Genomic DNA, 18,269 nt, shown 5'->3' on the forward strand with positions numbered 1-18,269 from the left:
GGAGGACCCAGATATTCATAGAAATATAGAGTCATAGCTCCTAGAGAGAACATATTAAGCAAATCCATGAATAATCAAAGCTGCAAATATCAAATCTGCAAATATGGAGGGATGAATGTACTGTCAACTTTATGTGATGTATTGACAATTAATTTAAAACCATTCACTTGGATATCTGGAAATGGAAACTGAGGTTGGCAAGACATATTAGAATCATAGAGTTGGAAGAGACCGCAAGGGCCATCCCATTCTGCCATGCAGGAACTCTCAATCAAAGCATCCCTGACAGGTGGCCATCTAGCTTCTGTTTAAAAACTTTCAAATAAGGAGACTCCACTACACTCCGAGGAAGGAGATTGTTCCACTGTCAAACAGCCCTTACTGTCAGGAAGTTCCTCCTAATGTTGGGGTGGAATCTCTTTTCCTGGAGCTTGCACCCATTGTTCTGGGTCCTAGTCTCTGGAGCAGCAGAGAACAAGCTAGCTCCCTCCTCAATGTGACATCCCTTCAAGTATCACCCCTTAACCTCCTCTTCTCCAGGCTAAACATCCTCAGCTCCCTAAGTCATTCCTCATAGGGCATGGTTTCCAGACCCTTGACCATTTCCTTCTTTGGACATGCTCCAGTTTCTCAACATCCTTTTTAAATTGTGGTGCCCAGAAATGGACACAATATTCCAGGTGGGGCCTGACCAGAGCAGAATAGAGTGGAACTATTACTCCCCTTGATCTAGAGTCTAGACCAGGGGAAGACAACCTGTGGCCTGTGGGCCGGATGCGGCCCGGCAAGGCCTTGGGACCGGCCCCAGCCCAGTCCTGCCGCCGATTGCCGCCGGAGCCTTTGGCTTCTCGCGTGAGGGCGTGGGGCCTTTGGCCTATCAGGAGGAGGCGGGCAAGGGGGGCGTCTATAGAAGCCTCTGAAACATGCATTTATATTAACATTTTTTTTAAAATCAGCAATTTATTTTGCGTGTCCTCTTTTTTTAAAAAAAGTGCCCTCCATTTGAAAAATTTATCCTACATTTGTCTCGGTTTATTTATTTAATTAATTTTCTAAAAATTATTTAATTATTTATTTTTTGGTTTCGGCCCCCCAGTTGTCTGAGGGACAGCAACCCGGCCTCCGGATCAAAAAGGTTGCCTACCCCTGGTCTAGACACTATACTTCTATTCATGCAGCCTAAAATTGCATTGGCTTTGTTAGCTGCTGCATCGCACTGTTGACTCATGTTCAATTTGTGGTCTACTTGGATGCTCAGATGCCAGGTGTCACCCATCCCATATCTGCATTTCATTTTTCCTCCCTAAGTTCAGGACTTTGCATTTCTCTGTGTTGAAATTCATTTTGTTAGCTGTGGTCCAGCTTTCTAGTCTATTCAGGTCATTCTGGAGTTTGATTCTGTCCTCTGGGGTATTAGCTACTCCTCCTAATTTGGTGTCATCTGCAAGTTTGATAAGCATGCCCCCAATTCTGTCATCCAATTCATTGATAAAGATGTTGAATAGCACTGGGCCCAGGACAGAGCCCTGTGGGACCCCACTGGTCACTTCTCTCCAGGATGAAAAGGAGCCATTCTTGAGCACCCTTTGGGTTTGGCCAGTCAACCAATCACAAATCCTTGTAAACGTGCATAGTTCTGCACTTGTCATATCAATGATATATCTGAATAAAATAAAAAGGACTTCTATAAATTCACAACAACGAGTACTGCTCAAAGTATCAATAATTATTGCAGCCTACTAGTAGCATTTAACAATTGCATTGGCAGTTTTACATTTTTTTAAAGTTTTATTTATTTCAGATTCCAGGCTTTTAAGAAGATAATGTCAGCCAAGGTATTCTGTGAATCTGGAAGTGTTTTTTCCCCCCTGGAAACTAATTTAAATCATTTAAAAAATAGCTGAGTCTAGTTTTGTTACTGTCTGTTTGCCAGCTACAAGTTAACATGACTTTCAAAACTGGGTCAAGCCATTAATATTTGACAGGAAACTATGGTTTCCCTATGTTTGACGCAAAGCAACAAAGTACAAAAAAACCTTGCTCTGCTTTTAAATTTTAGGATGCTTGATCAAAAACTCTATATAATTTGAATTTTTTTTTCAGGGAAAAAAAGAACAAACACACAACACTTGATTCCCTGTTTTCAGTTTTATTTTTCTCTTCCATTCTTTCAATTTTCACCAAAACAGAGAGTAAAGGGCATATTATGGAATTTTAGTTTGTATATGTTATGTAGCGTTTAGGTATTTTATTTATTTGCTTATGTAAATCGTTTATGTGTATTATGTATTTTTATGTAATTTTGTAAACCACTTTGATCTTTTTGGAAGCAAAACATAAGGCCTAAATACTTTAATGAGGGGAGATTATGCAAGTACCCGGGTAAGATAAGATTTCCTATCTGCTTTGACTTTTTGACTCATGTTTGGGAGAACAAACTGACCACAAAACATTGCAAAACTGAAGGAAGGAACAGGATGGCTCAAGGGTTGCTCAGTTTCATAGTGAAGCTATATGAGCAATGCATAGGCTAAAATCCCTGCCAATTTCTGGATGTGTTTTGGAATGAATCCTGGCAATTACCTTCAGGAAAACCTTTAAGAATAAAGATTCTTGTGAAGAGTATACACCTTGGTGTTAAAAACCAGAGGTCCAGAACACACACTGCAGAAATAATCCAGTTTGAGGCCACTTTAATTGCCCTGGCTCAGTGCTAGGGAATTCTGGGAACTGTATAGTTTTGTGAGACATCTAGTCTTCTCTAAGTACAATTCCCAGGATTCCCTAGCACTGAGCCAGGGCAGTTAAAGCAGTCTCAAAGTGGATTATTTCTGCAGCGTGTTTTGGACCTCAGTTTATTTAACATTTATAATGTAAATACTGTATTGCCGGAACGACTACAGCACAGAGAAATGCTGTTTACATTTTGGTTGGCCCAAGGCTAGAGACTGAAATTAGAAAATGATTCCTGAATATTAAATGGCTATTTCTGAAAAATGCCTTTTAGCTGAGACTAGCAGAGAAGAAAGGTTATTGCTTAACTAAGAAGAAGTAGATGCCATTAAATAAATCCCATTATGCTGGTCCCATCTATCTGTGGAACGTTTAAATCAGATTAGGTTTCTTTCATAGAGTCGTAGAGTTGGAAGAGACCCCAAGGACCATCCAGTCCAGCCCCATCCTGCCATGCAGGATCTCCCAGAGAACACCCTTCTTTACTAGAACACTGTTGCTATTTGATTGGTGACATGATGTGTTTGGCTTTCCTGTTCATTCTTTAGAGATGTATATAATGGATGAAAGTAGACATTCTGGTTGGATCCCAGCGTAGTGACTAGCATTATAGCTCTGCTTGCTCTCAATCTAGTTTAAATCCACTTTCAAATTTCTTTGGGAGTAGAGGTGGATTAAATTAAATATAGTAAGAAGGAAAAAACCTGAAAGAAATCAACAGGCCACTATTAAGGAGGCACGCACCTCCGCTACGGTTGCCATAATTGTCCACTAAAACCCTTATATGTCCTACATTTTGGGCTGAGTTTTGTCCTGCAGTTGTCCTACAGTTTGTCCTGGGTTTTAGTGGATAGTTATGGCAACCCTAACCTCCGCCTGCCAACATATCAGAAGCTACATCTGCACTGAAGAAACAACCCAGTTTGACATCACTTTATTATTATTATTGCCATAGATTTACATGGCACTTTTCAGAGATTAGTTAGACAAGTAGACATTTCCCTGCCCTCAGGTTTACAATCTAAACATTTTAACTGCCATGCCTCAGTATACTACTATGGAACTCTGGGAATTGTGGTTCATTGTGGATCCAGAGCTTTCTCTCTCTCGCTGACAGAGAATAATAACAACAACAATAATAATAATATTTATTGATACCCCGCTCTTCAGCCAAGGCTATCAGAGCGCATTACAATCTGTTAGAAGGCTAAATTTGTCACAAAACTACAATTCCCAGATCTCCACAGCATTGAACCTTGGCAGTGCTGAGGAGGGCCATTAATTTCGCAGCCTACAAATCCCAGAATTCACTGCGCCACGGAGGTTTAAGAGGCGTCGAACTGGGCTACTTCCCACTTATAGACCACAGAACAAGAGGGAGGAGGCCGTTAAGGGCGGGGCCACAGCGGAGTGGGAGTGGCGAATAAAAAAGGGACGAATTGAGAGAAAAAAAACTTGATAAAAGGGCGGGGCTTTTCTGGCCCCATCATGCTTTGCGCGCCAGGGAAAGCCCCGCCCCTTTTAATCGTGTTTTCCCTCTGAAGCACCTCCTTTTTCTTCGCCACGCCCACTCTGTTGCTGTTGCCCCGCCCCATCGACCCCCTTCCTCGCGTGCTATGGTTCTGCGCGCAAAGCATGATGGGGCCACAGCAAACCCCTCCTCTTTTAATCGCGTTTTTCCTCTCAAGTGCCTTCCTTTTTCCTTCGCCACGCCCACTCCCCTGTGGCTCCGCCCTCAACGCAAAGCATGATGGGGCAGGACAAGCCCCGCCTCTTTCAATCGCGTTTTCCTCTCAAGCGCCTTCCTTTTTCCTTCGCCGCGCCCACTCCGCTGCTGTGGCCCCGCCCTCAACAAACTCCCTCGCACGTACGAGGCTCCTCCTCTCGCGATACGTGGCGTTGTCGTCATCATCGTCGGGGGCGTGGCTGCCGCAGTGCCCGCCGCGGCTGTGTCCCTGACAGGAGAGCGGCGATGTTGGCTCTCAGGGCTGGAGGCTCCTGACGAGGCTCTCCGCGGCAGCCATGGCTGAGCCATCGCCCTCACCATGAGGAAGGGCCGCTCCCGAGGGGAGAAAGCGGGGCCCTCGGCGCTCCCGGCCCCGCGGAGGATGGAGCAGCATCCCCGGCTCTCCATGGACGCTGGGGAGGGCGGGCGCGGGGGCAGCGCCGCCTGCAGGGAGCCGCCCGAAAAGGTACGCAGGGTCCTGTGTGTGTCTGTGTCTGCGGGTTTGGTTGATAGGTTCTCTCTAGGAATGTCTGGGTCCTCCGGCGCAACTCTATGGTCAACTTTAACAACAAGTTGCACCGAAAGACCTAGAGAGGATGCTCTGTAGGCCTCCTCCTCCAGAGGAGTCCTATGGCCATGTCTGGCAGGTGCTGCCCCCAGAGTGGCCCTGGAGCTCCTAGAGATCCCCAGAGAGGTAAAAACACGGTGCTTTCGTCAATTGCGGTTTTGTCCACATTGAGCATCGTCCCGTGCCCCTGGCCCTGGAGAGGGAGCCTCCGGAATGAAGGTGGCACCGCTGCTCCTCAGGCGCCTCTCATTTCTAGGTAAGTCTTAATATAAATATCATCATCATCACCATCTCTGCCTCTCTTTTAAACGCTGAAGAGGACGAGGCGCGTGGCCTCAAGGGGAGGATGTTTTAAAAATAAACATAAACATGAATAAAAAAGTAATGTTAATTAAAATTAAAATAAGACTAGGCCCCTTCTTCCGCGGAAGCAGTGGTCCCCAAGGAGCCCCTTGAGGCATTTGTTTTTGGACTTCAGCTCCCAGAAGCCTCAGCCACGTTGGCCAACAGCCGGGGATCCTGGGAGCCAACGTCCAAAAATCCCTCAAAGAGCTCAGTTTGGGGAACGCTGCTACAGACTCATTCGGCTCTATCTGATGAATCCTTTTTTAAAAATTAAAAATACGTATATTATAAAACATCCCATTTTAGCAAATGTTCACTTTGACTGCATGAAAGGGGCTGGGTTGCCACATCGCTTAGTGCAGCGGTCCCCAAACTCTGCTCTTTAAGGGATTTCTGGACTTCGGTTCCCAGAATCCCAGCCTATTGGTCCATGTGGCTGAGGCTTCTGGGAGCTGAAGTGCAAAAGAGTCTCTTAAAGGGCACAGTTTGGCGGAAGGAAGAGTTCAGTTTTCCTTTAGTATGAGTAAAGGCTTCATGGAAGAACTGGACTCATTAATGGACATCATATCCCACTTGCCACATCACTGCCATACACTGTTATGGCACTCCTATTCCACTTTAACTGCTCTGGCTGCCTATAAGAGTGTAGTGTGGTAATCTGGTATGTAGCTGTACACACTTTTTTGTGTGCGTATGATACTGTAATTTAAAAACATTTTTTAGTTTTGCCAGTTGTTTATGTCACAGCTATTACCATTAGGTCCATTGATATATGGCAATTACAATGTATGAATAAAATTAGTACAAAAAACATTACTAAGGATTCTGTATGTGTGTAATATAGGAGCAGGTCAGTGGGGGGTGACACCATGAGTTATTGCACTAGGTGACACCAACCCTAGTGAGTCCGTCAGCGGGAGATCCCCCATCCTCCTCTGTAGGAAGAGACTTGTTTGTTGTTAACTGCCTTGGCATCGGCCCCAACTCATGGCGACCCTCCAGAACTTCCTGTCACTCTCTGCTCTGCTCTGGTCCTGCATAGTCATGAGACTTCTCAGTGCTTTTATCAGAATACATATGAGTGTGTACAGAAAACAGGCTTTCTTGGATCAAGTAAGATTCCATCAAAAAGGCAGTAACCACCTTGGCTTGGCAGCGTCTTTCTGCTGCCCTTGGAGCACCCATAAAATAATGCTTCCTGGCGGGAGCCGTATTACGGATACCTGGGCTACAGACACTCATTTGTAGGGTTTGGCTTTTTAAAGGCTTCTCTGGGTTGTCATCTTTCCCTCAGTGTCCTTTCTGTTGACTTGAGATGCGCCATAGTAAAGAGTAGTACATCCCATTTCTTAGGACCTACTCTCTTGAAAGAGGAACACTGTGCACTGATACAGAAGGGACTCAGGAGCTGACAACATTAAACAAATAAATATGAATAGATTAGAACAGAGAGCTGTTATAACCAGTACTGCCTTCATATTGTATAAACCCTGCTGGTTTTCACTATTGTTCACTGGGTATGGCTTGATGCTAAAGACCACCAAATGCTTTACAGCAACTGGTTTAATGTGTGCATCTAGTTGTGGTCACTCTCATGCCTCATCAGTAAGGTGTTTCACCAGTTATCAGACAGGAGTCATTGCTGGTGTGTAGAAACAGAAAATGGAACAGCCCAGTATACTTCTTTTCAGAATACTACGTTGACTTGCTAAGCATGCAAGTCAATTAAAGCTGTTTCACATGTTGCTAGAAGAACATGGGATCCTGCACTTCTGTAGCATGAGTACCAGTGCAAACAAGCATACCTAAAAACTTCATGTTTTTACATCCACTGAAGAGGTTGTCATTGGTTATAATAACTGAGACAGCTGGATTGATTGACAAAGATTCAGACTTCCAAATAGGTCCAGATGGATTTTTGAGTTGTATGTTCTGTCTCATAGTATTAATTTTAAGAACCACTAGGGAACTATAGCTCAAACATTATTAATATAGTTTTTCTGGTGAATACTTGCAATGATGATGTAGTGCTACAGACTAGTTTTTGTACTTTGACCTGTAATTTTAATGTACGGTACGTCTTTTTAAAAAATGTTTTTAATTGTACTGGCTTTTTTAATGCTGTGAAGCCGCTCTGAGTCCCAGTCCTGGGAAAAGAGCGGGATATTAAATAAATAAATAAATAAATAAAATAGATAGTTTCTATAATTAAGAAATATTACCTTTCTGGTCCAAAAGGTATTGTCTGAGACCGGCAGTTACAGATGCTGAGAGCAGCTTCACACACATTTACAACTTGGACATCTTGTTTCTTCCATACGTTGCTATGTTCAAAAAGAGAACCTGCATGTCTTGCACACAGGGTTTCCATCTGAAGAATGAGATAATATATGGCAGACAATAGAAGTATGACTGCATTCATGCAACTATTTTTAAGAACTAAAGAGCCCTGGAGGGTCAGACCAAAATCCTGTCATGTCCAGCAACCTGTTTCTCCCAGTGGCCAACCTCTGGTTAACTTTCTCCTGATGTTTTTTGCCAGCAATATTGCTGATATTGAGAATAGATATGTTGGCTTTGATTGTGGAACTACTGTATTATTTAACAATTGTAAATAGTACTGATAGATAGGTACTATATATTGTGAATCCTTTTAAAGAATTTTATAAATATGGTATATATTTATATTATTCAGCCAAGAAATCACTAACTTTGGGGCTAAGCAGACAGACCAAATGGAGTGATCCATGGCTGCTCCAGCCACAATCACTCTGGGACTTCAGTGACTGGACTCCATAATCTCGAAGCTGGCCATTGCAATGGTCCAGAATGGGCTCCTGACAGGAGCAGCTTCATTAGCTTCTGGCTGCTTCAGGGGCATACGTCATTTGAACACCACGTCCCCAGAGTGCCCGGAGGGTGCTTTATTTGGCCCGTCTGCTTTGGGCCTCAGTGATATTTTCATCTGTATTCCAATCAAGGAGGAGATATTTATATTTGGTCCTTGCTGTCTCAGAAGAGATAAGGTAGCAACAAAGGAATGAAGGACGAAGAAACAGTAAAAGAATACTGCTGTACTCAGATAATAAAACATTGAAAATGGAGAACAGAACACTAGGTTAAAAAAAATTACAGTTTTACACAAATCCAAGAAAACACCAAATAGAAAAGCTTAAATACTTGCTAGGATGGTGAAAAACTATCAAGGGGTGCATTCACACTGCAGAAATAACCTGGCTTTACATCGTTTTAACTACCATAACTCAGTGCTGTGGAATTCTGGTAATTGTAGTTTGTTGTGGCACCAGCTCTGGTGGCTTTTTCAGAGCACCGACATGACAGGGCAGCAGTGGAGGCAGAAAAGGAGATGCTGTGGCCGAGTTCGGGGCCAAACTTTGCATAGGCAGCAGATGAAGTGGTTGCTGCTGCTGCTGCTTCTACATCACCACCTTCAGCTGATGTCTAGCACAGGATGTGGCAATAATGGCTGCTGATGACCATCTAAAGCCATGGCCTAGAAGAGAGCCCCACACCAAAAAAGCCCCTCTCCTCTCCCTGCTGCTTCCACTGCCAGAGCCTGGTTCTTAATTCACTTAACTCTGGCAGTGTCAGGGCTGTTCTCTTGCCCTCCCTCCCCAGGAGCGAGTTTCCTGGTGACTGCAGATTGAGCGAGCAGCTCTGGAAAGAACCCCACAGCCATTGCCCCCTTGCTTCCTAAGGGCAAAACGAATGAGCATCTGGAAAAGAAGGTGGACATCACCTGCAAGCAGTGGCTCATGGCCGCGATTGCATCCAGGGCAGATGAACTTGCAGGAGTAGCAAAAAACCTTGTTAATGAGGCAGATGATGCTGGAGGAGAGTTTTAAAAAAACACCAGCAGAATACAGTCTCATCCCTAGATGGTCCACTTCATGGTCCCTCAACTGATTCTGATGTTTCTTCTCTCTTAAAAAACAATCATGCCAGACAACCACAGATTGTCCACATGGATGGCTGAGATAATGATACCTTTGTTTCCTGATGGTTCTGTATTTTTTAATAATATTTTATTAAAGATTTTATATAGACAGATAGATATGCACACACACAAAAGAAGGAGGAAAAGAAAAAGGAAGAAAAAAATCCATAACTCAAGATATAATAAATGTTCTATGTGTAGTTTGATGGTTCAATGTACTTTGTTTCATGCACAAAAGTATTAAAAATATTGTATCAAATCGCCTTCAAAAGATATGTGTATAAGGTGTATATGAAACATAAATGAACTTTGTGTTTAGACCTGGGTCTCATGATGTATATGCAAGTGTTCCAGAATTCAAAACACCTCTGATCCAAAACATTTCGGATAAAGGAGATTCATCTTGTATAAAAGATGTAGAAAATAGAAATAGATCTGAACTCAATGAGTCTCCTTTTTTTTGGAAGTTTGTAAACAGAAGCTAGGTGACCACCTGTCGGGGATGCTTTGATGGAGAGTTCCTGCATGGCAGGGGGTTGGACTGGCCCTTGTGGTCTCATCCAACTCTATGATTCTATGAATGCTAAAATATCAAATACATTGACTTGTGGATAAGTCGACTCAGATTTTTTGGGGTCAATTTTTTGACTAAAATTTCTAGATTTATACATGAGTATATACAGTAATTAGCAATGTTAGGTGAAACTACGGGGATCCCTCCTTTTCTTTTAGGAAGAGTTTTGGTAGAGGTTGCCACTTTCTAACACAAAATACCTTTTTTCTCTCTGGATACTGTTTTTCTGGAGCAAACTCTTAAAATGTGATTGTTTTTTTTTTTAAATAAAAAGTGAACCTACAAAAATTCCTCTCAGCCCTGTGTAGAAATTGCTTTGGCAGTAAATTACAGCTCTTGGTATTTTGCCATTTTCCATACTAAGTGAAAAATAGTTCACCGTTGCCAATCTTTTCTAAAGCAAATCTTAGATTTGCCATGTGTAGACATTTCTTTACAGCTCTACTCAGATTTGAAGTGAATTGGATACACTTCATAGTCACTGGTGAAAAATAAACATTGTAACTTTTTAGGTGTAATAACAGCTATGAATATTCTTAAACAACTTGTTCCTGTTCCAGAGCATGTCTTAAATGTGTACATTTCATTTTATGGTTGTGATTTGCATTTGGTTTAGAATTGCATCCATAGTGGTAGAGTTTAATTTACCTGTTGAAACATTTGTTCACAACCCCACTAAATATTATAGTAACTCAGGGGTGCCCAACTTGGAAGAAGGTAGGGTCCGAAATTAAGATCGGCTAAGGTTGTTCGGGCCGCCAACAGTAGGACATTTAGGTGAAATGTAGGACATTAAAATGGGAGATGTTCAAATAAAAGCTGGAAGCAAAATACAAATCCATACTTCTTAGCCATGCTCAAAATAGAGGACATTGTGGAATCCCTCCTCATGGACAGGAAGGCTAAGATGGGGGACATGTCTGGGAAAAGGAGGAAAAGTCTAAGTCGCCCTACTGAGGGGCAAGGCGTCCCTCCCTCCCTCCCTCCCTCCCTCATTTCTTTCTTTCCCTGCTTCCTTCTTTTCTCTCTCCCTCCTTCCCTTCCTTTATTATTTCCTTTTCTTCCCTCCCTCCCTCCTTCCTTCCTTTCCTCCCTCCTTTCTTTCCTTCCTTCCTTCCTTCCTTCCTTCCTTCCTTCCTTTCTTCCTTCCTTCCGTGCTTCCTTCTTTCCTCCCTGCCTCCCTCTTTTCCTTCCTTCCTTCATTTCCTTGCTTCTTTCTTTCCTCCCTTCCTCCTTTCTTCCTTACCCTCCCTCCCTCCTTTCTTTCTTTCTTTTCTCCCTCCCTCCCTCCCTCCCTTCTTTTCTTCCTCATACCCTCCCTCCCTTCTTTCTTTCCTTCTCCACTTCTTTGCCTCCTTGATCCATTCATTCATTCTTTCTTTCTTCCCATAGGATGAGGAGGAGGAGGGGAGAAAGAGAAGAGGATGCCTGACCACTGTGTTGTCCTCCTCCTCCTCTGCTGAGTCGTTCACCTTTCAGCGGCCTGGGGGTTTTGCCAGGTGGGCAGCCATGCCACTTGAAGGTGAACGACTCGGCAGAGGAGGAGGAAGACAACGTGGTGGGCGGGCACCCTTGTCTCCTTCCCCCATCCTCTTTTGTCTCTTTGCCCAATTGATGGGCGGGCAGCCTTGTGAGGAAGAGGAGGGGAAGGACGGGAGAAAGAGAGGAGGACTCCGAACCACCACGTTTTCCTCCTCCTCCTCTGCTGTTCACTTTTGAGCGGCCTTGGGGTTTTGCCAGGTGGACAGCCTTGCCGCTCAAAGGCAGAACTTCTATGCCGCTCAAAGGCGAACGACTTGGCAGAAGAGGAGGACAACGCAGTGGTCGGGCATCCACCTCTCTTTCTCCTGTCCTCCCCCTCACTCACCAGAAGAAGGGCCCAAGGCTCTCTCTCTGCCCTCCCGGCTGTCTCTGCTGCTTGCCTGCAAAAAGCTCCTTCCTCTGGGCCTGCCTGGCCAATGGGGGAGAGGAGCTGTAAGCCTGTCCCCAGCAAAAGCTCCCCTGGGAAGCAAAGACAAATTCTAGGGGAAGAGTCCATTGCTCCTGTCCTCCAAAGCCGCGTGCAATTGGGCGAGGACTCTGGGAACCAGGACATCCCCTTCTTCTGACAATGGGGCCCCTCCAGAAATCCTTTGGTGGGTCGCATCTGACCCTCGGGCCGCATCTTGTGCAGCCCTGTAGTAACTACTTTTGCTCAGGGGGATTTTATAGATTTTTAAATGTATGCTGAAAATGCACTGGAAAGAAGCATGCATAGTAGACCCTCTGTATCCACAGATTCCTTATCCACTGATTGAAACTATTTTAAATATATATATAAATTCCAAAGGCAAATCTTGATTTTGCCATTTTATATAAAGGGGCACCATTTTACTATGCCATTATATTTAATGGGACTTGAGCATCCACCAATTTGGGTTACCATGGGGGAGGGGGTGTCCTGGAACCAAATTCGAGTAAATAACAAGGGCCTACTTGTATAATGACTTTCTGAAATTATCTGCAGAACCTACAGTGCCAAATGTCTGAGGTGTAGGATGCCTTATGACAAACAGTCTTTGTACATCTGTAGGCTTACACTGAGATTCATCCTCAAGTGTTGGCACAGCAAATACCATTGATCCACGTGCACCATTGTTATTGCTGCCTTGTGGTTTGCACTTGTGGAACACAAGATCTTTGTTCCCCTATTATGAATTGTGGTGGTAGAAACTGAAATATGAGCTATTGAGATACCTGAGATATTGAAGGTGTTGGTATATGGATTTCAGTGCTTCATGATTTGAAGTTGATTTTAATAGCAAGTGCATACGTACAACTAGGTACCGTATATGCTTGACTATAAGTCAAGGGCAGGTTTTGGAGCAAAAATTATGGATTTTGGTACGACCTGTGGATAAGTCGAGGACAAAATTTAGGGGCATGTAGCAAAGGATGTAAAGGATGAAGCAAAGGAAAATGATACCAAAGAACTTTCAAAATTCCAACCGAGTCCATCCATCTAGCATGCATTGAGTCACCTTATCCACAGGTCAATGTAAGTGCTGTACTTTAAACCATATATATATATAATTACAGTACTTACATTGACCCATGGATAAGTCAACTCAGGTTTTTTTGGGTCAATTTTTTAACTGAAATTTCTAGACTTATACATGAGTATATACAGCAATTCTTGCACATTCTAAGCAAAAATGCATCTTTAACTTAGTCTTACAAGTACACGTGTCCCTCCCCATTTGTGCCTTTGACTTTTGCAGATTTAATTATTCACAGATTTTATTAATATGTTCTCTCTAGGAATATCTAGGTCCTCCAGTGCAACTCGATGGCCAGCTTTAGCAAAAAGTCACACTGAAGGACCTAGACTGAAATTCCTAGAGAGAACACTCCACTAGGCATTCATAGTTCTTCCAGTGCAATTCTTTGGTCAGTGTCTGGCAGATGTTGACCACAGAGTTGCACTGAAGGACCTAGAGATTCCTAGAGAGGTGTTATCTTAGTTAAAAATATAGTGTTTATGTTATTTGCATTTTTCCACATTCATGAGAGTCCTGTGCCCCTAACACCAGTGATTGTGGAGGGATGAGCGTACATGTTTAGGGATGGTTGTGCACCATCTCATCTACTCATCCATTATTTTCCTCCTTTTTCTTCACCATTGCTGCTGCTGTTAACTGCTCTCTCCTGACTGATGTTGTGCTTATCTGGATTTGGATGAGGGACATGTGCCACTGCCATTAAACTATCATTTAATATGATGCAGAACCTGCGGGAAATGCAACATTGTTTTTTTCCTATCCATTAAGAGCTATTGTGCTGATTCCCCACAGATAATTATGGGTGAATTTGGGCACTCAGATACTTACTTGGGACAATTACAATCTGTTGTAGGTGAGAACCAAATGAATGCCAAATTCATGACTCTGTGGAGTTGTATCATTGGTTCCATCCCTTTAAAATTCTTGCTGTTCTATTGTTTTCCAAAGATAATTCCTGTCTCTATTTTTGCTGTCTGATGTAGTTTAATGATTAACAGATTAAGAAATTAATTTAGAAGTCTCTGTTTAGGTCTTGCGTTTCCCATGAGCAAAGTACCTGGTTGTAGGGAGGCTGTTCCTTATCTGCATTATGAAGTGAATACTGTACTGGATTGTTATAGCACTGTTATTGCACTTGTGCTGTACTTCCTGTGGGAATCTGGGGTGTATAGATTAGTGAGGCCCAAGTGCTCTCTGGCTGAGAATTCTAAATGTCCCTCCCTAAACTGCAAACTCCAGGATTCCATAGGAGGCAGTTGTAGTAGCAAAAGTGGAATAATAGCACTACAACAGTGTGCTGTGGTATTGTGTAATATAGTATCTACGCTGCAATGTTGATATGCACATGAAACACTTTGAGCATTCAAGAACACAAACACTAAGTATTATTAACTACCTAAATCATAACCCCCAACAGTTCCCATTTGGCAGAAGCAGTCCTGATTTACCTTCTGCTGTCCCACATTCTCACCTGCTTTTAAAATGTCCCAATTTCTCTCTCTTCCTCATTCTCCCATTTCTCCCTTTTGTCCTTGGATTACATCTGCTGCTTCAAACTGATTTCAGCGTGCAAAAGTGGTTTGCACTCAATTGACTCGACTGCGGGTGAGGAGAAAATGGAATATGGCTCTTTCCAGTATATTTAGGCAAAAGCAATCTGCTGCAGCCTGTCTTAGGTTTTATATATTTCCTCATTCATATTTTCCCCATCTACCACACTCTCATGTTGCGTGGCCATGTATGCTGTTTTTATCTGTGAAATGTTGGAGAGTATGCTAAATAATAATATCACTTGAATAAATCTTTTTGTAGGAAAATGTTACTGAAACCTAAATTATCTGTATTTATATCAAAATACCTCTCTCCCAATAGCTTGTTTAACACTGAGTCAGGCTGTATACTGTATATACTCGTCTATAAATCGATCTTATGTATAAGTCGAGGGCAGGTTGTGGGGCCAACATTGTGGATTTTGATACGACCTGTGGATAGGTCGAGAGTACTCTCAAGCATTCTCTCTCTCCCTCTGTGTGTGTGTCCTTGCCTTTGCCTCAATAGCTGTTTAAAGATCACTGGCTACAAAGAAGGGTGGGCACTTATTTTAGGAGCTTTATAAGCAGCTTATAGTTGAGTACAGTAGGTTTTAACCTCACACTAGAATTGGGCAAATATACCAATGTTTTGTCTCAAATGGAATCAGGATTTTGCAGGCATCAAGTCTGTTCACATAATTGGAGTAGTGGACTACTTTTTATTGTTCCATCTAATTTCTGCCCATCAAATCTAGCAGGTACCAAGTTCAGAAAGTTGTGCTTCAGTAATTAAAACTCAGGAAACCTTTATATAGTAACTGTAGATCTAGTCTGGAGACATAAATTGTCAGAACTAAACAGCAAGCATTAGTATTGCCCAATTAAACTGCACACAATTTCAGATTCAAGGCAGGATCAATTTTCATTCCGTACAATTAAAAAACACATTTATCCCTCTCGTTCCCACATCACTCCTTCTTTGCCTTTCTAGCCATATTCCTCTCACAAGGAACAACCTTCAACAGACTTGAGTCATGCCTGCCTCCTCACCAGTTAGTTCTCTACCTGTGGCCGAAATCACTATGTCTCTGCAATAGCTGTTTCTATGTGATTGGTTATCATATAACCTTCCCAACGTTTTATGGCAGGGAAGGTACATTTTCAACTCCTGACACTAGCTTCTCCTTCTCTTAAACTATGGTTATAATAGAAAATGAGTTCTACATACCGGAACGTGCAGCTGTAAAAAAAGGGGAGAAAAAGAGCCAATATTTCTTAAAATAAAATGAAAGAATCTGGAAAGAACAATACTAATGCTTCATATTAAGAAATAACACATCATTCAAGGTATATTGTAGTCACATAAATTAAGATTTTGCAAAATATGCATCTTTCATTTGTTTCAGTGCTGTAAGTTAATATGCATATTATACTTAATTTTTTTTAGAGTTTTTTGGTATATAAAATGATGGGGGTTTTCTGAAAATATGGAGAACATCTGTACAGTCGGCCCTTCTTATACACGGATTTTTATACACAGAGTCAAGCATCCATGGTTTGAAAATATTCCAAAAAAGTATAAATTTCAAATATCAAACCTTAATTTTCCATTTTTTATAACGGACACCATTTTGCTATTTCATTATAATTAATGGGACTTGAGCATACACAGATTTTGTTATAAACGGGATCTTGGAGCCAAACCCCAGCGTATAATATAATAATAATAATTTGTTTTATTTATATACCGTTATTCCAAAGATCATAGCGTGAGCAGCAAGTAAGCTAATTAGCAAGTAAGCTAATTTGCCCCCAACAGTCTGGGTACTCATTTTAGCGACCTCGGAAGGATGCAAGCCTGAGTCGAGCTTGGGCCCTTTTGCTGGTCTAGAACTCGCAACCTTGTGGTTTCGAGTAAATGGCTGCAGTACAGGGATTTAACCACTGCGCCACCAGGGCTCCTATAATAAGAGTCCACTGTATATACCATATTCTTGTAGGCAGATATAATATAAATTGCTATTATTGATTCATACTGATTCATTTATGTGTTTTACATCAGTTTTTTATGCAACTATAACCGCAGTCCAAATCATACACTAGGAAGTAAGTCCAGTTTGAATTAATGTGTAGGATTGTATACTTTTTGCAACTAAAGCTGCAGTTAAACACATATACTAGGAAGTAAGTTGTTTGAATTAATTTGTATGGTTGTGTATTTTATGCAACTACTGGCCGTTACAGATGGCCCTAAAGGTGTGGCTTGACACTTTCCCTCTGAGCAACGGATTGGGGCCATGGCAACCTCATCCAGCCCTGATGCTGCTCCTTTTTTGGGGTGGAAAAAGCCACCCTTTCCACCATGGTTTTGGCTTTTCTGCGTTCCTGCAGCGTGTAGCGTCTGAACGGCGTGCTGCCAAAGTGCCACAATGCTGCCCACTGTCTGTTTGGGTGAGTGGTGTGACACCGGATTGGGTGCATCGACAGGGTGTGCGTCACCTAAACGCCACAGGCCCATGCTGCCCCCAAGCCAGTTCTTACTGCTGGTCTGTTTTGACACTAAAGCTGCAGTCCTAGACCTATGCTAGGAAGTAAGATGTTTGAATTAATTTGTAGGATTGTGCTGTCAAGGGTATAAATATTTGATCATAACGTTCAAAGCTTCTCTTAAGATCAAATCAGGATATTTACTGAGAAGGATTTCCAAATTTATATTTAAAAGTCTCATTGAGAAAAACAATGTTTTCTTGCATTTCAGAGTTGCAGTTTCACTAGGGAATGACCTTGATTCAGGTACCCACACCTCTAATTTCTCTTAGAAGTGTAACCGAAAGGAGGGTCTAATTTGTAGTTCCTAAAGAACACCCCAGTTTTTTCATTAACAACATCTATATACACCACAGTTATATCTCCTGGAAAACTTACAATTATAATAATATAAATAACACTATTGAAATATTATAATGAATATATGAGGAAAATAAAGCTAAAAAAAAACCAACCTGAAAAAGATGAAATCAAAGCAATAGTGTTTATTAAATGCCTGGTTAATGTTTAATGAATAAAAAAGGCTGCAAAATATTGTAGGTAAAACTGCCAGTTTATATCTCAGTTGAAATCTTTGCCTCAGTGCATTCTTGCAAGAGCACTGCAGAAAATCAGTAATGAAGTCCAAGTATGTTGTCAAAATCAACTCTGAAGAGGCAAGCTAAAAGTCAGATGGTTGCCAGTATTTTGTCATTCACCGTATGGAGTTTTTATATCAATATGGTTTTTATATCAATGTGGGTTTTATCAGTGAATATGTGTCCTATAGTGATTAAAAATAGATGGTGTCTTTCATTCCCCCCATTATGGTTGGTACCTGTTAGGTGCTTTTAGTGCTTCCTGAACTAAACAGGTATACATTCTGACCATAATAGATATAGATGTCATTTGGAAAGAATGTAGGCATTTCTACTTCTTGTCCCATTCTCACTAAAAATATTTGAAATGAATAGTACATTTCCTTTTCTCAACTGATCTTGCAAAATGAAGTGTTAGATTGGTGGGTGAAGTGCTTTGTGTGTCTGGGTTGGGCTTTCACGTACCTGGTTTGTGTTTTGAAATACTATAACAGCTAAATTTACTGTGTAAAATTGATTTCCCTAGAAAAATGGTCATGGCAGACTGCTGGTGGTACCAGTGAACCTGTTCATGTACAATGAAATTAAAAGATACCATGGCACTTATCTACACTTCTAGGTATCTGCATTGTTGTTGTATAGGCTGCTGTCTGTTGTTTGGTGTATT

The 18,269-nt window shown here is 42.0% G+C and overlaps 1 protein-coding gene across 5 annotated transcripts in view; it reads left to right on the forward strand.

The window, feature by feature from the left end:
* Positions 1 to 4,651: 4,651 nt before the first annotated feature.
* Positions 4,652 to 18,269, forward strand: part of MAST2 (microtubule associated serine/threonine kinase 2) — a 203,814-nt gene continuing 190,196 nt past the window's right edge. For 2 of the 5 annotated variants that reach the window (XM_042461727.1, XM_042461728.1), the window contains exon 1: positions 4,653 to 4,925. In XM_042461727.1, coding sequence (XP_042317661.1) covers positions 4,779 to 4,925 — 147 coding nt within the window. In that variant the 5' untranslated portion in view covers positions 4,653 to 4,778. Of the gene's footprint in view, positions 4,926 to 5,006; positions 5,284 to 18,204; positions 18,222 to 18,269 lie in introns of those variants that run through there. The other 3 variants (XM_042461735.1, XM_042461730.1, XM_042461731.1) reach the window with 3 other exon arrangements.

Source organism: Sceloporus undulatus, chromosome 4 (assembly GCF_019175285.1).
Source record: "Sceloporus undulatus isolate JIND9_A2432 ecotype Alabama chromosome 4, SceUnd_v1.1, whole genome shotgun sequence".
Classification (NCBI taxonomy): domain Eukaryota; kingdom Metazoa; phylum Chordata; class Lepidosauria; order Squamata; family Phrynosomatidae; genus Sceloporus; species Sceloporus undulatus.